This window comes from Grampus griseus (assembly GCF_964374135.1).
Source record: "Grampus griseus genome assembly, chromosome: 1".
In the NCBI taxonomy this organism is placed as follows: Eukaryota; Metazoa; Chordata; class Mammalia; order Artiodactyla; family Delphinidae; genus Grampus; species Grampus griseus.
The window spans coordinates 24,904,322-24,923,988 of NC_139017.1; the positions used below are offsets into that span (position 1 = coordinate 24,904,322).

At 36.8% G+C, this 19,667-nt stretch overlaps 1 protein-coding gene across 2 annotated transcripts in view; it reads left to right on the plus strand.

Moving 5' to 3' along the window:
* SMYD3 (SET and MYND domain containing 3) overlaps window positions 1–19,667 on the plus strand; it is a 711,390-nt gene that overhangs the window by 177,356 nt on the left and 514,367 nt on the right. For both annotated transcript variants that reach the window (XM_082676889.1, XM_082676890.1), the window contains exons 2-4: window positions 721–784; window positions 17,517–17,624; window positions 19,217–19,274. In XM_082676889.1, coding sequence (XP_082533015.1) covers window positions 721–784; window positions 17,517–17,624; window positions 19,217–19,274 — 230 coding nt within the window. The remainder of the gene's footprint in view (window positions 1–720; window positions 785–17,516; window positions 17,625–19,216; window positions 19,275–19,667) is intronic.

Below are 19,667 nucleotides of genomic sequence, written 5' to 3' on the forward strand. Positions count from 1 at the left end.
CTGTCTGATATTTGTTACTGTGAATTTCATCATCAGATTTATTGTTTTTATTTTATAATCCAAGTTTTTCTTTGTTTTGGCTTTTTCCTTCCTCAGGCGATTTGGGGAGGACATAACTTTGGTGCATCTCAATTTAGCAAGTTGAAAGTAGTAATTGAATTTAATGGAAATTGAAAATCATTTCCCAGAAGGAGTATATTATAATTAAACTACATGATAAATTTAAACTTGTAAAATTTTTCTATTTGAATGGTGTAGGGTACTTTCAGTTAGTTGATAGGCTAGATTCTTAATTTCATATGGAGACATTAAAAACTCTATGAAAAAAGAACTCTATGAAGTGAAATTTTTTGCCTAAGTGGGAATCTCTGTGTTTTCATTAAATTTATGTTAAAAAGAACATTAGTGGTGGTGACTGTTACACAACAATGTGAATGTACTTAAGGCCACTGAAGCCATACACTTAAAAATAGTTAAAGTGGTAAATTTTTTGTTATATATATCTTACCACAATTTAAAAAAAAAGAACACTAGTTATTAGGTATATGTCTCACATTGAAGGTGAAAGAAGATGTTCATCACTGTGAAAATCTAAATCTCATGGACCATACAGATAGAGTGAGAAGAACATATTGGTGTCAGTACCTTGACTTATGTTTTCTTTCTTCAGCCATATATGATTCTCATTCATTTCCTAATGTGAACTTTATTTTTTAACAGGAAGGAAAAGCTGATGCGATGCTCTCAATGCCGAGTTGCCAAATACTGTAGTGCTAAGTGTCAGGTAAGAAGGTTCTGCTGTATGTAAGCTCTCTACTCTTAAATTTGTTCTCCAGGCTTCCCTGGTGGCACAGTGGTTGAGAGTCTGCCTGCCGATGCAGGAGACACGGGTTTGTGCCCCAGTCCGGGAAGATCCCACATGCCGCGGAGCGGCTGGGCCCGTGAGCCATGGCCGCTGAGCCTGCGCGTCCGGAGCCTGTGCTCCGCAACGGGAGAGGCCACAACAGTGAGAGGCCCGCGTATCGCAAAAAAAATAAAATAAAATAAAATTTGTTCTCCATTATGCCTGTTGAACTATTTCTGTTTCTTCATAATCTTTTATTTATTTTAACTTGTTTTTTTCCTTCAACTTAAAAATCATGTATGTATATGGTAATAATTATATATACATAATATATACATAAACTCTATCCATAGTGTGTGTGTGTGTGTGTGTGTGTGTGTGTGTGTGTATATATCATTGAAGAAAAGTTAAATGTTTACTCCTCTCCATCTTCTTGTCCTCTTGACTTCAGTCCCATTTCCCAGAGCTAACCACTGTTAAGGTTCTTATGTATCTTTGCAGCATTTTTTTGGTGTAAACACATTCATGTATCTTTATCTTTTGTTTTTAAAAACAAATACAGGTTATTCTGGCACAAATTCTTTTATACCTTGATTTTCTTTTTCATTTAATAATCTATCTAGAAGAATTTTTTGTATCCTCATGTTCATTCTATCATATGATGCACCACAATCATAATTTCCCCACTAATGAATGCGTAATTTTTTCCCAATATTTGGTATTGCCAGTACTGCACCAGGCATCCTTTCATGCACATTTTTGCACACTTGTGCAAATTGATTGTAGGATAAATTCTTCCCCGTTGTACTGATTAGTAAAAGGATATATGCATTTTGAATTTTTAAAGAGAATGCTCAGTTGCCTTCCAAGAGTTTGAGTTAATTAACAACAACAGACAGTCTATGAGAGTACTGCTGTTAACATCTTTGAAATTCTTTAAAGGATGTATAATTAACATTCAACATGACCTTTTCTTCTAACCTTATGGTTAATCATTTAATAAGAAATTTAATTATGCTCTAATGAATTAGGTCATAATAAAAAGTCTAATTGGAGGGTATGTGTCTGTGTCACTTGCCACCCATGCTTCAGGGAACTTCAAGTTAAGAAGACTACATATAGAACCAAATGAATTATATTATTTGATACAGATTTTCTAGTTGAGCTTCCTTTCCCTTCTCAATGAACTAAACATTTACTTTTATTTTCCCTTGTTTTTATGACTGTTTTTCCCCAGGGCTACTTCCTCCTTTTGTAGTACACTCAAGAAAAAAAAAACAACAAAACCCATTATCTGATTAGAATGAATAGAGGGAGTCTGGTGGGTAGGTATGTCATTTTGATTCATTATAGTGCATGTGTTTTTACCACATATATTAGCTGTTTACTGTAGCATCAATAATAATGTCATCATCAGATATACTGTAGAAGGTAATGGGAAAATAGCTAATAAGATGAAAGATATCATATATAACACAGCTAGTGGACATGCTTGTCTGTGGGCGGGGGATAGGGTGTGTGTGTAGAGGAGATGGGATGGGAGTCAAAGAATGGCCAGAACATATGCATTTAAACTGCTCTGTTAAGCTCACCCTTAAGGTACAGCATTAAACATTGTAATTATTGTGGATACCTACAAAGCAGCACAAAATTAAACTGACAGACTGAACTATGAACAGTAATGAACAAAAGCACTTGGAATGGAAATTGATATAGAGGATGCGAATTCATAACATAAAATCCAAAATACGTTTACCCTAGGGGGACATAACTTTTGTCAGTAGCTTAGCGTTTGATGTATGGGGCCATAGCATCAATGAGCTCTCCACAAGAAGCTGAGGTGTTATAGGGTATAATGTCCCCTGTGCTCATAAGGAAGGTATCAGTGGCATCAGTTTTCACACTTCATTTTTAAACATAAGCGATACAAGGATACATTTGCATTATAAAAATTAGCACAGTATAGACTAATGCAGGGTGAAAAGTAAAAGTCTTCCTCCAGCATTCTTCTCCCATTCCTACTTCTCTTTTCCAGAGGTAGTCTCTCTGTGTTTGTTTTGTGAGTGGAGGATACACACCAAACTGTTCGTCTATGCGTCATACGTAGTATACACATACATGTATATATTTACTGCTACGTACAGAACTGTTCGTATTCCTCTGTATATACCTTGTTATGAGGTGTCATATAATGTAATAGAGGGGTTATATATTGGATCCAGTCTTATTTCTATATTGGCATAATCAGCATATCACAGATGATTATGAGATCAAAGAGGAGGAACAGGCTAAGTTTTCTTATGAAAAAACATTCTCAAAATTTGTAATATAGATAGCAAGTAAACCAATTTTAAGCAAATTCACCAATTACTATTTCATCTCTGCTGGATTTACTTTGATTCATAATATGTACATTTCTAATTGAATTAATTGCAGAGCAAAACAAGCAGCTGGATACCACATCAAATTGCAGTTTACATACTTTTAAAAAGTACTGTATTAGCAGAAAGAGGCTCTATTTTTTGTTGATAATTATAGGCCTCTTTAAAAATGTGAATCATATTTTTGAGTGTGCATTTTATGTTTAGTTGTAGAATGATTTGATTCATTTTTGATGAATTCCACATTAGTAAGCACTTAACAGCGTGATTTAATAAGTTGGTTTCTGTAGTATCATACCCAAAGTGATGATAATGAAGAAAGCCAAGCCCTTGGTTTTTATAAATAGCTCTGTGCCAGGCTTCAGGCTGATAGAATATGTACTGGGTGCTCTGTAGAGAAGTTGGCTTTGTATCTAACTGTAAACAAAAAGGGAATATTGTAGAAAGGTTAAAATTATTTGATCATATTTAACTTTTTGACTTCTGCAAATGTCTGCAGGCCTGAGCTTTTCTTTTCTCGCTTTACATTTGCCTGCAGAGTGATCCCATCTACTCCCATGGCTTCAGTTGACATCTGTATATTAATTATTCTCAGTTCCCATCTCCAGCCTCCTCCTTTCTCCTGAGCACCAGACCCATATCTTACGGGGCACCTCTATTTGGGTGTTGCACTGGTATCTGGAATGCCATATATTTATACCTGAGCACATTATCTTACCCCAGACCTTCTTTCCTTCGCATTTTTCAAGCTCAGTGAATAATCTCACCAGCCACTCAGCAGTCCTAGTTGCCAGGGTGTCATCAGCTCTGATTTACGTTCTTTCCTGGCTCCACATCCCCTTAATCACCACGTCCTGCTGATTCTACCACCTGAAGATCTGAATTGGTTCACTTCTCTCTAGCTTCTCTACCACTACCCTTGTGCATGTTACCATGATCTCTTTCCTAGGTTAGCTGCAGTCTTTAAACTCTTACAAGCTTCTATTCTCTTTTCTACACAGGAACCAGAGTGATTATTTTATTCTAGAATGTAAGTGTGATCTGTCAGTCACCAGCTTGAAACCCTGGCCCTCTCTTTCCTCAGGGTGAAATTCAAACTGGCAGATTTTGCCACGTTTTTACTTCTGGGCCTTTGGCTATGTAAGTCCCTGGGTCTGGAGCAGACCTCTCCCCCCAGCTACTGAACTCCTATTTATCCTTTAGAACTCAGATTAAATGTCACTCCCTTTTTCCTAACCCCCTGAGACTAGTTTGTATCCCTCCTTTATCATACAGAAATTTAATTGGGTTAATTGCCTGTTTCTGTAGTTAGATGTCAGGCTCCTTGAAGGTATGCTCTGTGCATGGGTCACTGCTGCAGATGTAGCATAATTTGTTGAGTGAATGAATGAATGAATACATTCATCAGTGATAATTGTTGAATTCCATTTTTAAAATTACATCATCTCTAAATAACCTGTCCGTAGTAATATTTCTTTTTTAGATGGAAATATAAGTGGGATATAACATTGTATTAGTTTTAGATATACAACATAATGATTTGATAGGTGTATATATATGGCAAAATGATCACGACAATAAGTTTAGTTAACATCCATTGCCACACGTAATTATAATATTTTTTCTTGTGATGAGAACATTTAAGATTTACTCTCTTAGCAACTTTCAAATATACAATACTGTATTGTTAACTATAGTCACCAACCTGTACGTTACATCCCCAGGAATTTTTTGTTTGTTTTTTGTTTTGACCACGCTGCATGGCATGTAGGATCTTAATTCCCCAACCAGGAATTGAACCTGCGCCCCCTGCATTGGAAGCACAGAGTCTTAACCCCTGCACTGCCAAGGAAGCCCTCCCCAAGAACTATTTAATTTTTATAAACCGTTTGATCATCTTCACCCATTTCTCCCCTCCCCCACTTACCCCCATCTCCTGCCTCTGGCAAACACCTGTCTGTTCTCTGTATCTATAATTTTTTAAAATTTATTTTTATTTATTTTATTAATTTATTTGGTTGCGCCAGGTCTTAGTTGTGGCAGGCAGACTCCTTAGTTGCGGCTCACGGGCTACTTAGTTGTGGCATGCGAACTCTTAGTTGCAGCATGCATGTGGGATCTAGTTCCCTGACCAGGGATCGAACCCAGGCCCCCTGCATTGGGAGTGCAGATTCTAAACTACTGCACCACCAGGAAAGTCCCAATATAATTGTTTTTTTTTTTTAGATTCCACATATAAGTGAGACATAATAATATGTCTTTTGTTTTCTTTTATTCAACAAATGTTTATTTAGAGCCATCAAGCTGGGTCTGCTGCATTTCTAGATTGTGACACTTTCTTAATCCTCTAACTCAAAAATTATGGAGCCAGTGACTATTATTGGCACTCAGGAATGCATCCATGGGAAAAAAAAACAGACAAATATCCTTGCCTGTGTATAATATAAATCCTAATAGGGAGAGATAATTAAAAACATTATTTTATTGTGGTAGTCACAGGATATAAAACATACTATTGTAACCATATTTAACTGTACAGTTCAGTGGCACTAAGTACATTCACGTTGTCGTGCAACTCTCACCATCATCCATCTCCCGAATTTTTCACCTTCCTAAACTGAAACTCTGTCCCCTTTAACACTAATTCCCCATTCCCCCCTCCCTTCCACCACCCCCTGGCCCCTGGCATCTACCGATGTACTTTCTGACTCTATGAATTTGACTGTTCTAGGTACCTCGTACAAGTGGAATCAAGCAGTATTTGTCTGCACCTAATGTATATTGGAATGCATTTTTAAGGTTTTAATATGTCTTAATTCATCAGTATAGGCATAGTCTACTAACTTCCTGCTCTGATAGACAACAGAATTTAGCTCACCTATGTCAGCATCTGCTTCCTCTCTGTCTTTTTACATCGCTATATCAGGATCCTCCATTCATCCAGAGTCTATCCAATAGATATTTATTGAGTACCTGCTAGCTAGTCACTGTTCTAAGTTGGGATTTTGGTGGTGGGCAGCTAGCAATGAACAAATAAACAAGGTCCTGGCTTTCGTAAAGTTTATAGGGGTGAGGAGACAGACAGTAACAAATGCCATGATTATATGAGTGAGTGTGATTTGGATGAGTGTGAGCTTGCCATTGCACAGATGGTTACAGAAGGGCTTCCTGTATAGGTGACATTTGGCTGGAGTCTAAAAGTACCCAGCCACGGAAAGATCTCGGAACAGTTTTTTTTTTTTTTTTTTTTAATGTAAAAGGAACAGCGAATGTAAAGGCCCTGAGGAGGAAAAAAGCTTGTCATGTTAGAGGAATGAAGAGGAGTTTGAGGTAAACAGATTAACAAATTCATATGAAAAAAATGAAAAAAATGTTTTGCCAGAGTGTGTATCCTTATTATTTTACCAAATATGACCACAAACAAAAATGACTGAATGACTTACAATTAAATAATGCTAAAATAACATTCTTGCCCTGCTTTTTACAGAGTATTGTGAAATTATGTGTTCTGCATGTTTTTGAGTTATAGTTGCTTCTGGTTAGCTGGAAAATAGAGAAATTTAGTGGCCAAACTGAGACTTTGTCAAAAACATTTTTTCTAGTTCATTACACACCTGGTTCTCAGAATTTAAAAAAACTAATTATTAATAAATTTAAATTATACTTCTTTGGGGGAAAAAAGGAGTTGGATAATGGTGGATACATGTCATTTGTTCAAACCCATAGAATGTTTGACACCAAGAGTGAACCCTCATGTACACTATGGACTTGGGTGATAATGATGTGTCCGCCTAAGTCCATCAGTTGTAACATATGCGCCACTGTGATGGGGATGTTGATAACAGAGGAGACTGTACATGTGTGGGGGGCAGAGGGTATATGGGAACTTTATGTACTTTCCTCTCAATGCTATGAACTTAAAACTGCTCTAAAAGTTAATGTCTTAAAAAAATAAATCATAGGGAAAAAAAGCAGTTGGAGGTGAGGCCAATGAGGAAGGACTTGATAATGGATTCATCCATCCATTAATTTACTCAGCAAATATTAGTGCTGGTGCCGGGACTTTTCTTGGCTCTGGCACAATATTATTGAACAAGACACAGAAAACCCTTGCCTTTATGGAGCTTTCATTTTCCTTGTGAGACAGATATATAATATTGTCTTATTTTTATGCCTAAAATAAAGGGAGCAAGAGAAAATGATCGGGATTGGGAGGCTATTTTTACATATGTATGTGTGTGTGAATACATATACACACATATGTACATATACATATCTATATTTAACTTCTTTCTATATATCTAATATATAGATATTGAGAAAGAGATATATCTATGTATCTATATCCATATCTGTATCTATATCTATAGTGAGATAAGTATTTCTATATCTGTCTGTCTGTCTACCTAAGACCTCTCAGGAGGTGGCATTTGAGTGGAGATCTGAAAGAAGTAAGACACGTGAAGATTGGAGAAGGGAGTTTCAGGTTTGATGTACATCACATGTAAAAGCAGGAATGAATATGGTGTGTTCACTGAAGGACAAGAAGGCCAGTATGGTGGACCAGAGTAAGCAACAAAGAGAGTTGTAGGAGATAGATTAGAGAGATAGGAGGGGCCAGGTTATGAGGTCATTGTGTACTATGGCTAAAAATAAACATTTTGTTCCATGTGTGATGGGCTGCTACTGTAGGGTTCCGGGAAGGGGAGGGGGGATCAGTATTATGGTCTGAGATTTTAAAGGAATTTTCCTGACTGCTGTGGGGATAGGTTTTAGGAGGGCAAGGATAGAGGCTGAGAAACCAGTTAGGAGGTTGTTACACTAGTCTGGTTGCCATATAATGGTGGCTAGGACTAGAGTAGCAACAGCAAAAAGAATTGGTTAGATTTGGGGTATCTTTTGAAGGAAGAACTGACTGAATTTGCTCATGGTTGCATTCATTCATTCAAGTTGAGAACTCAACATATGCAGGCACTGATCTAGTCAAGAGCTCTGATGACTTGGATTAGAGTGGTAGCAGTAGAGGTGGTAATAAATTATTGGATTTGAGATGTATTTTGCAGGTGTAACTGGAAGAGTTTGCTAATAGATTAGATGTAAGAGGTGAGACAAAAAGTCAGAGATAGAACTTTTTTTTAAATGGAGTTCCATTTAATATTTATTTATTTATTTACTTAGGCCACGCCGGGTCTTAGTTGCGGCATGTGTGCTCTTTTTTTAGTTTTGGCATGCGGACTTAGTTGCGGCATGCAGACTCTTAGTCGCAGCGTGCGAACTCTTTAGTTTCAGCATGCATGCAGGATCTAGTTCCCTGACCAGGGATCGAACCCGGGCCCCTCGCATTGGGAGCGTGGAGTCTTACCCACTGGACTACCAGGGAAGTCCCAGAGATAGAACTTTTAAGTTTCTGCCTTCAGCAACTTTGGGTGAATGGTGGTGCTATTTAGTGACTTAAAGAAATCTTATTGAAGAGTAGGTTCTGAGAAGAGAATTCTAATTTACAAATTTTTAGTTTGTGCCTATTAAACATATACATGGAGATGTTGAATAGGCAACTGGATATACTTGCTCAGAATGGGGGCTGGGACTGCATGAAAAAATGTAAGAATGAATATGGGGATGGAGAGGGAAAGAGAAGAATCAAGAATGAATCCTTGGGCACTTTCCTGGCTGTCCAGTGGTTAAGACTCTGCGCTTCCAATGCAAGGGGCGTGGGTTTGATCCCTGGTTGGGGAACTAAGATCCCACAAGCTGCGCAGTGTGGCCGAAAAAAGAAGAAAATAAAGAATGACTCCTTGGTTTTTGGCTTTAGCAATTGGGTAGATGATGATTCCATTTACTGACATGGGGAAGACAAGACCCCCATGTAATAGCGTAATAGACCCAGTTTTAGGTGGGAAAAATCTGCTTTGGCTGTGTTAGATTTGCAGTAACTGTTATATGTCTATTAGGTTCAATTTCCTTTTCTCATGTCTGTAACTTTAAACAATATGTGCAAGCCTCCATCTGTGTTTATCAATTGTAGATCGTATCTTTTGATTCCCTACCTTTAAGGTGAAGATATTAGTATTCCCACTCTTTCCTCTCTTATCACTCTATTTTCCATAATTTGCCAGCTGTACCTTTACTTTTATATTGTCAAGGTTAGTGATATTTACATGCTGTTCTAGAACACAAAACTAAGTCCCGCGTAATGATTTTAAAAAGTCAAAATCAGTAAAAAGTCATAAGTGATTTTTAAAATATCACTTTCTAGATTCAGATTCAATGCAGTCCCATTTAAAGTCCCACGGATGGATAAGCTGACTGAAATTTATGTGGAAATGCAAAAGACTTAGAAACTGAGTCCCTTATGTAGCAGAAGAGCAAAGTTGGAGGACTTAGACCGCTTGATTTAAACACTTACTCTGAAGCTACAGTAATGAAGACAGTGGTGTTAAGTTAGGCGTATAGAGCAATGAGTAGAATAGAGTGACGGTCCCCAACCTTTTTGGCACCAGGAACTGGTTTCGTGGAAGACAGTTTTTCCATGGATGGGGTTGGGGGGTGGTGCAGGCAGTAATGTGAGCGGTGGGGAGCGATGGGGAGTGGCAGATGAAGCTTCGCTCGCTCGCCCCCCCCCCCCCGCTCACCTCCTGCTGTGCGTCTCGGGTTCTTAACAGGCTGTGGACTGGTACCGGTCCGCGGCCCGGGGGCTGGGGACCCCTGGAATAGAGAGTCTACAAATTGGCCCTGTTCTGTGTTCTTTTATGTGATAGTTAGCTATGGCCACAAGAGAGGACTCAGAGAGGCTCAGGAAAAAGTTTATTACCCTCAGAGATCCTAGAAACAGGAGCGATGGATTGCCGCACAGCATCGTGTGCGGGAAGCCTCAGGGTGGTCTGGAGGCAGAAAGGAGGAGAAAGGGGAAAACTGAGGCTAGAGCCTTTATTAAGGTTTCCGCAGGATTACTCAGCCATAAAAAGGAACGAAATTGGGTCATTTGTAGAGACGTGGATGGACCTTGAGACTGTCATACTGAGTGAAGTAAGTCAGAAAGAGAAAAACCAACATCGTATATTAATGCATACATGTGGAATCTGAAAAAATTGGAATAGACGATCTTATTTACAAAACAGAAATAGAGACACAGACGTAGAGAACAAAGGGGGGGGTGGGATGAATTGGGAGGTTGGGATTGACATATATATACTATTGATACTATGTATAAAATAGATAACTAATGAGAACCTACTGTATAGCACAGGGAACTCTATGCAATGCTCTGTGGTGACCTAAATGGGAAGGAAATCCAAAAAATAGGGGATATATGTATACGTATAGCTGATTCACTTTGCTGTACAGTAGAAACTAACACAACATTGTAAAGCAACTATACTCCAATAAAACTTAAAAAAAAAAAAGGTTTCCTCAGGAAAGGCAAGGCAGGGTAAGGTAAACAGTTTAGGATTGGCTAATTTGGATAATTCCAGCGGGCTTTGAGCTATAGGAGTGGCCTCTCCATTCCTGGTACCTGGCTCTATGAATTTTAAAGCTGATGGAGGGAGGTAGGGCTCTGGATTGGTTAGTTTGCATATCAAAGGCATGCTCCCTGCTGAGCCTTTTGCTGTCTCTAAGAATTGCCTAGCTCTGGGATGGGCAGTCTCTCTTTCCAGCCAGAAAGGTTTTTAAGATGTCATACTATCATAATATACAGAAAATTTAAAAAATATAAATGCAACCCCACACATGTATAGCCAGTTGATTTTCTACAGAGGTGCCAAGGTAATTCAATGTTGAAAGGATAGTGTTTTCAACAAATTGTGGTAGATATGCACATGGAAAAGAAATTGTATAAATACAGTTTTCCCCCATCAAAGTCTCATAATAGATTACAGACTTAAAAGCTAAAGCTCTAAAACTTTTAGAAGAAAACTTAGGAGAAAATCTTTGGACCCGGGGTAGGTCAAGTTTCTCAGGCTGGACACAGAAAGCACTCACTATACAAGACATTGATAAAGTGAACTTTAGCAAAGTTGAACCCTTCTGCTCTTTGAAGACATGACTAAGAAAATGAAAAGACAAACCACAGGCTGGGGAAAATATTTGTAATGCATATATATCCAACCAAAGAGTTGTATCCATAATTTTTAAACAGTGCTTACAATTCAGTAGTAAGATTATCCAGTAAAATGGACAAAAGCTTTGAATAGACCCTTCAGTAAGATATACAGTAGAAGATGCTTAACATCATTAGTCATCAGAGAAATGAAAATGAAAACCACAATGAGATGCCATTACATACCCACTAGAAAGGCTAAAATGAGAAAGACTGACTATACCAAGTGCATACAAGGAAGAACAACTGGAACCTCATACTCTGCTGGTGGGAATGTGATATGTTACAACTGCTTTGGAAAAGTTTGGTAGTTTCTAAAAGTGTTAAATGTGCACTTACCAACTAACCCATCAATTCTACTCCTAGGTAGTGCGTGTGTGTGTGTGTGTGTGTGTGTGTGTGTGTGTGTGTATACACACATAGATACACCCACAATTTACTATTACTCAGCCATAAAAGAGAACTATTGATATATACAGCAACATGAGTGAATCTCAGAAACATTATATGGAGGAAATAAAGCCAGATAGAAAGAAGTAGTACTGTTCTGGGACAGGCACAACTAGTCTGTAATGATGGAGACCAGATTACTGGTTGCCAGGGATTGAGGGGTTGAAAGTAAAGGCCCACAAAGGAATTTGTGGGAGTAATGACAATCTATATCTTAATTTTGGTGTTGGTTACATAAAACTATACTCTTAAAATGGGTCCATTTTATTGTAATTTATATCTCAATACATTCCTTAAAAAATACTGCTCACTGCAGAGCCATTAAGTATGCATAGTTCTTACTTCTTCCTCTGTAATAAAGTGTTCACAACCTTTCAGCCACTCAAAGAATAAGACTGCTGTTTGAGGGAACCATTATAAGATGGTAAGCATTGGGGAGGGAAGACCAAACAGAAGGCTGAAGAAATGGTCTAGATCAGTGATATTCTTAGCGTTACATTCAACTAGAGTCTCCATTTTAACACTCCACTGCTTACTCAAAATCGTGCCAATAGTAAGAAGGTGTTTTGGGACCCTCTGGTATACAGACTTCTGGTTCACTGTCTCTTTTTCAGTCACTTTTCAATCCCATTCTCTGTCCCATACGTAGTCTTCAATTCTAAATTCTTGTTGGAGTTCTGTTTGGCAGGAGTCAAAGACTTTGCAGGTAACTGCCTCCAAAGTTACCTGCCACTTTGAGGCGGCCTCCTTTGCCCTGTTTCTGTAGCCTGTTCTCTTACCCCGACTTTCTGACTTAATGGAAATGAGGTTAAACACCTCATCCATTGATGGCCCTTCCGGTTCACTTTGGGAGTTAAAAACCTGATAATTACTTGTGTTGGGGAGATGAAATGCATGTGCCCCATCTGCCATGTTGCACTAGAACTCGGCGTTGACATTTTGATCAATCTAGCATGGAAGTTTCTTTCAAAGAAGTCCTTAGAGGTGAATGATTTATTTTGCCCTTCCAGCTAAAATGTATCAATTAGGTCATTCCATCTTGATATGACCTCTCACTAGATCAGAGATTGGCAAGCTTTTTCGGTAGAGGGCCAGATAATAAACATGTTAGGCTTTGTGGGCCATAGGATTTGTCATAACTATTCAACTCTGTTGTCATAGTATGAAATTAGTGAGTGTAATACCATGAATTGACTATGTTTCAATAAAACTTTACAGAAACAAGTGGCAAAATGGATTTGACCTGAACCTTGTACTAGACTGACTTACTTTGGGACTCTAATGTTTTTATTTATTATAAGGTTCGTCAATTAACCAAGAAAGTGTAATACCCATTTTCCTAAGGAGTAATACTTTATTCTTGTTTCTTTTGTCAACTTCTTGCCCTATGACCATCCTCCTGCCTTATTCTGTCTTTATATTTGGCCCTATCGGTCTAATTTGATTAAGGCTAGTGGGGAGGCACTCTTGTCCTACGTTTGTTACAGCATCCAGAAAGCTTTTAAAGTGCTAAGTCTAATGTCTATCGCTAGGTCTCTAGTGTGCTCTAAGGAGGTTTTACGCAAGATTTTAATCAATACCTGTCAGTCAACTATAGCTTGTTAGCCAGCGTGCTTAGCTTTCCAGTTTTCTTTTCCCAGATTCCAGCTTTTCAGGTCTTCATGCATCTGTCAACCTGTAATTCATTAGTGTACTACATTTGATGCATACAGAAGATATTATTTATTTGCTGTTAAGCAGCCTGTAAGTGAATGGAAGACTGTTGAGTCTCTTTTCTTTCCTGCAAGTTGCATGGCAGCTCAACTATCCTAAGTTTTGCCTATAGCAGACCTCTGTAGATGATTGATTGAGAGCGGAATGAGTCATGAACATGTGGTTAAAAAAAATCATGACAATATTTCACATAGAAAATGTTCAATTAATAGTGGTTATTAGTCACAAAATGAGCTTGTTGAATAAGCTGGCTTAAAAGAATTCGTTTCTTTTTTACATATTTTAAGGCAATTTCTTTTAAATATCCCCAAATCTGAGGAAAATACCATTCCAAATTTTCAGTTCTCTGTAAGCCTAACATGGGGAGGTTTCAAGCCTTTTTGACATAATTCAGATTATTTGTTATGAATGGGGATTACAGAATCATAGATTTTTATCATTGAGAGGTTACCTTAGATATGAATGAATCCAGTCCTCTTACAGAATAAACGTCTAGTGAGCCCTGATGGTGAATTAGATGTGTTTTACTGAAACTGGATTTAATATGTATTGATCCTTCCCACATTCCATCCCACAAAATAATAAGCTGCCCTAAAATGAGTATTTAATCCAACTAAAATTCAATGTTAAATAGTATTTAAATGGGTTATTGAGCTGTAGTGGCTTTGTATCCAAGGCAGGGAGGGAAATGTTACAATAATAGTGTAAAGGTTATTTTGTGTAAGAAAGAAGAAATAAATGGATTTTCTCTTTCTATTGTAACATCTCATCAATCTTCTCCTTTCATAATTAAGCAATCAAAACCGTCTCAGACTGGCCAAAGCAAGAATTGCTAGGGATTTTCCTGACCTTTTTGCATGGCTTTAATTTCAAATAAACAGTGGTAAATATATAGTAAATTATATCTCCTAAGTGGTACTGATTTTAGAATAAATCATCAGATATCTATTGAACACCTGTTACACGCATGCTGCGCCTAGCTGGTAGTATACTTATTTAAGAAAACCAGACATAAACAAAGCTAAAAATAAAATAATATTTAAAAATTGATAAAAGTTTACTAAGTCTTTGCGTTACAAAAGATTTCATTGGTATTACAAAAGAATTCATTGAAGCATTTTTTTAACATTTAAAAATTAATACATTTAAAAGATTTTTTGAGTTACAACCAGGTTTTCCAAAATAAACAAACGTTAAAAAGTTGTTTTTTAGGGCTTCCCTGGTAGCGCAGTGGTTGAAGGTCCGCCTGCCGATGCAGGGGATACGGGTTCGTGCCCCGGTCCGGGAGGATCCCACGTGGCTTGGAGCGGCTGAGCACGTGAGCCATGGCCGCTGAGCCTGCGAGTCCGGAGCCTGTGCTCCGCAACGGGAGAGGCCACGACAGTGAGAGGCCCGCGTACCGCAAAAAAAAAAAAAAAAAAAAAAGTTGTTTAGTAACCGTGATTTTGCTTTCTTTTTCACATAAAAATGCTTCTCCCCGAATCACAGTTATTAGATATAAGAAAGATAATTATGTTTTGCTTTTATTTATAAATATAATACATGATATTAGTCAAAGATAACAGTATTGGGAAAGTATAAAGAGAAAAACAAAAGTAGCTTTTTCTTATAGGAAAAGCTGGAAAATTATTGCCAATTTCCAGTATTTTAGCAAATCTACAATGAGCATTCTTAAGCTTATTTATGTACATCATTTAAACTAGGATTAATTGCATTATAAATATTATTTCTGTGCCAGCAAAATGCACATTGAAAATCCCGATATTTACTACCAAACACCCATCAGAAAGATTAGGGAAACTTACGATTCCAAGGACAAGGTTAGAAAGTCCCCACTTCCCTACACCCTAGAGACTTCTGAATTAATATTTTCATTTATCTTTGCTATACTAATGGGTCACCTATGTTATCTTGTTTCTATTAACATTTCTTTGATCACTTGTTTGGTTTTTAGTTTTTGTTTATTGGCATTGCTTTTTTAGGCATGAATTTTCTCTTCATGTCCTTCACTTTTTTTACTATTTTTATGGAAATATTCACCCTTTTCTTAGTTATTTTATAAGACCTCTTTGTATTTTGGTGACAGTTAACACTATCTACATACGCATTTAAAATTTTCTTTTCCTAGTTTGTCCTTTATCTTTCAACCATATTTGTGGTATTAGGTTTTCTTCCTTCTGATATACATGAGAATTATATATTATATATATAATATATAAAAATTACATATATGAGATATGAGATATACATGAGAATTATATATTATATATAATATATAAGAATTATATATATATAATATATAAGAATTATATATATAATATATAAGAATTATATATATGATAAAGAATTATGTATATGATAAAGATGAGAATTACTTAAGCCATTATGCTTTCTTTTTGCCTTGCCTGTGAGGCAGCTCAAATAATCGTTGCACACAAGCACGATAATTGCTTAGCTCTCCTGTTTAGCTTACTAAGAATTTATACTCTCCCCCTTTATATTTATGTAGCTTGGTAGTTAGATCCCAGCTCTTGAGCCTTACTTTTTTCACCTTTAATATGAGGATGACAGTATCTACCATTTGGATTATTGTGAAAATCAAATAAAATATTTTTTAATTGCTTAGTCATGTGTCTAACACTGTAGAATGCTAAGTAAATGCTAGAGGACTTTTTTTTCCATAATTTTTACATTTTCTGTTTCTAATTTTACAACCTTATTTCATACTCATCTTTACTTTGAAAACAACTCAGTTTTATTTAGAAATGAGTAAAGTATAAACACTAAAAAAAAAAAAACACATTAAGAGCATTGCCATAGTGGATATGAAGGAATGAAATGAGGCAACTGTGAATAGAGTTGATAAAAGAAGTACCCCTTGTAAACAGTGTCTCCAAGATTTGGTTTACAAGGAAATAGCAGCAGACAAACCACGCCTTCACCCAGCAACCTGACACAGGCAGTCTTTCTGAGCAAAATGCTGTCTTGAACTTGAGTCACAATTTCAAAGTAGCTGCAGCTACTGTCTTGGTTGTGCTGCATGTTGTGCTGTAAGTGGAAAAGAGAAACCTCTTCTATGGGGATTTTATAGGCCCAGAATTTGGGAGTGATTGAACTTCCAGCTCTCATCTGGAAAAGAACATACTAGATATTTGCTTTAGCTGTCTTCCACTTGCCAGGGTTAAATATTGGATACTCTGGATTTCATTTCCATATAGAAGTAATCCCATGTAAAGGGAGTCATGGCATTTCTGACATCAGACTCAAGGATAATGTCCATCCATTTAGTCCTCTTATTCCTCGTGTTGCGAGATTGGTGACTGGCTCTGTGGTCTCTTCAGCCCCACTAGCACATGGCTAGGATCCTGGGAAAAGTGACTATATAATTTATCATCCAAACCACACTTTTCAGAATGGAAAGGGACAGTATTAATAATTAGGCCAGTACAACATAAGTAAACCAAGATGGTCCTGGGTAAAAATGGCATTTGGTCATTTTAGCTAATAACCCCTTTCTATCTTGTCTTAAAAAAACAAAAAGGTTTTCTATTTTTTATGTTAGCCCTCCTGATATTTCTATACTTACTGTAATAGCGCAGAAATTCAGAAAGCTATCAGCCCTGTTTTGATTTTTTTGAACCATGTGTTTTGTTTTCTAATTTGGAGTGATATTTTCTTTTTGTATTCAAAATCACTGTCTATTATTGAATCCTATTTAATTACCTAAAAGGCTATCTTATAAATTATTAAGAAAGACATAATGAATCTTTCTTTGGACTCTACCAGTTAGGTAATAACCAAGGGACAAATTGAAGGACAGAGGTGAAATGGAAGTTCTTGATGTCCATGCCTGGTAATTGCATACTGAATCCTGGATCATTAATAGTATTAGAATATTGCTTTCATTTTCTATTTGCAGTTATATTTAGGCTGTTGAAATTAATGTTGATGACTCACAACATTCAAAACCAGTGTAAATGAAAGTTAAATTTTTATGTCTTATATGCCCTCCTCACTCTTGTCTTAACAGAAAAAAGCTTGGCAGGACCACAAGCGAGAATGCAAATGCCTTAAAAGCTGCAAACCCAGATATCCTCCCGACTCTGTCCGACTTCTTGGCAGAGTTGTTTTCAAACTTGTGAGTATAAAACTTGTGAAATATGCTTGGGTTTTAATTTAGCATAAGCGCTTGCAATTGCATGTATTATTCATATTTAAGACTGAATTTAAATCCATGTTAAGGTAGAAGGTGGATTATTCCAGGGAGTGTCTTAAGACAAGACTTGTTTTCCTATTAATCACAGCAGTGATAAAGTGCACCGTCCCTCTTTGAAGACCCTGTGTGTGATCTCCTGTGAATAGAAACCTAAAGTCCTATGTTGGGGACATGAGATGTTAGTGATGCCTGTTACATTGCCTTTATTACTTTTCTACTGAGAACTAATGCACAGGGCAAGTATATAATTCTTTTGGTTGCCTCTTCAAGTGAAATTTTAATTAGATGATAATTAATCTTACAAGGAAGGGTACTTATCTTTTTTTCTTTTCGTTTTTTATTTAAGCCAACATTCACTGAAATTGTTTCTCCAGTCCCTTTCCCTACTCTGCCAAAGCAGCTAGTGGATTCCCTGAAATCCCCCTCTGGCGACACCTTCCAGTTTTGGTTTTTTTTTTTTTTTTTTTTTTTTTTTGCCAGGCTTTAGAATGAATATCTCTTTATTGCAGGCTTCAGCTCTCTTGTGTCCTGTTGTCTGTTAACTTCTTTTGGCAATAAAATTTCACAGAGGAATTTAGGGATGTAAAAGTATATACCTAAAACTGGTGCAATGTTATATATCAACTACATCTTTACTAAAAGAAAAATGGATTTAGAATGCCAAATTGGCATTGTCTTTGGACTGAATATACAACATCTGTCACATATACTTACTACTATTTTTAAATGTACATATTGTGTTGAACTAAAATACACAAATTTATTTCAGAGCTTTAATAAATTCAGAGCAACTTTGTCATTATGCGTTTCTTTAATCACTGGATATTAAAAGTATAATAATATTATATTTGAGTCTGAACTTTTTTTTTGCTTTATTAGTATTGAATAGATAGAGAACCACTGTTAGAGCAGAAATGGGTTGCTTCAGAATCACCCAGGGCTCTAGTTCTCAGTCTTCACCCCAACCTATGGAATCAGAATCTAATAGAAACTAACTGTAATGATAGCTACTTTCTGTTGAGCACTTAACTATTCCTAGGCCCTGTGCTAATTGCTTTACAAGATATACCTTATTTCATCCCACAACAACTCAGTGCTATTATTACTCCTGTGTTTCGCATAAGGAAATTGACACCTCAAGGTTAAATAACGTGCCCAAGGTTGCACAATTTGTAATAAACTCTTATTTTTATTCATCCATCTTTGCTTTTCTATAATAATTAGTAGTAAATTCCTTACAGTGATACAAGTCTGTGGTAGAATTGGGGAAAAAAATGGAAACTTCTTGTAAAAGAATTTTGTGTTTGGAAATTAAATTGGTGGGTCAAGTTGCAACACAGATTTTAAAGTTGTGACTGATTGAATAATTTAACTCTAAGAATGATGAGAAGGATAATATAGAAAATTATCTTTTTAACGGACTTCCATTTGAATATTTAAAGATATGCAAACATATTCATTTATATATTGGAGCACTTGAAATCGTTTTTGGTGTTTTCCCCCTTTCTTCATAGATGGAAGAAACACCCTCTGAATCGGAGAAACTTTACTCATTTTATGATCTGGAGTCAAGTAAGTGATTCTCTATCAGCATCTTAAGTTCTATCATTTATTTGCTGAGCTGATGAGTTGCCTTTTTTTTTTTTTAAACTTTGTTTTTCTGTCTATTATGTGAGGCAGCAAACCTTTTCATGCTTTTATATAGACACATTAGCTTATTTAATTTATTCTAGGGTAGCTTTGGCCCTATAGGAGTTTGTGAGGTGCCATAGAGGTGTCCAAGTTAGGCAGTGAGGGGAGTATAACCCTCTGTCCAGCTAGCAGAATACATTTTACTTCTGTTTTTCCTCCTCTTTCCCTTTTTCCTACTCTTGGTTTCTTTTTGATGTTAGGGAACAGTAATGTGAATGGGGGCTCCAGGGAACATTTAGATAATAAGGAAAGTAGAAAGTACTGGTGACTTAG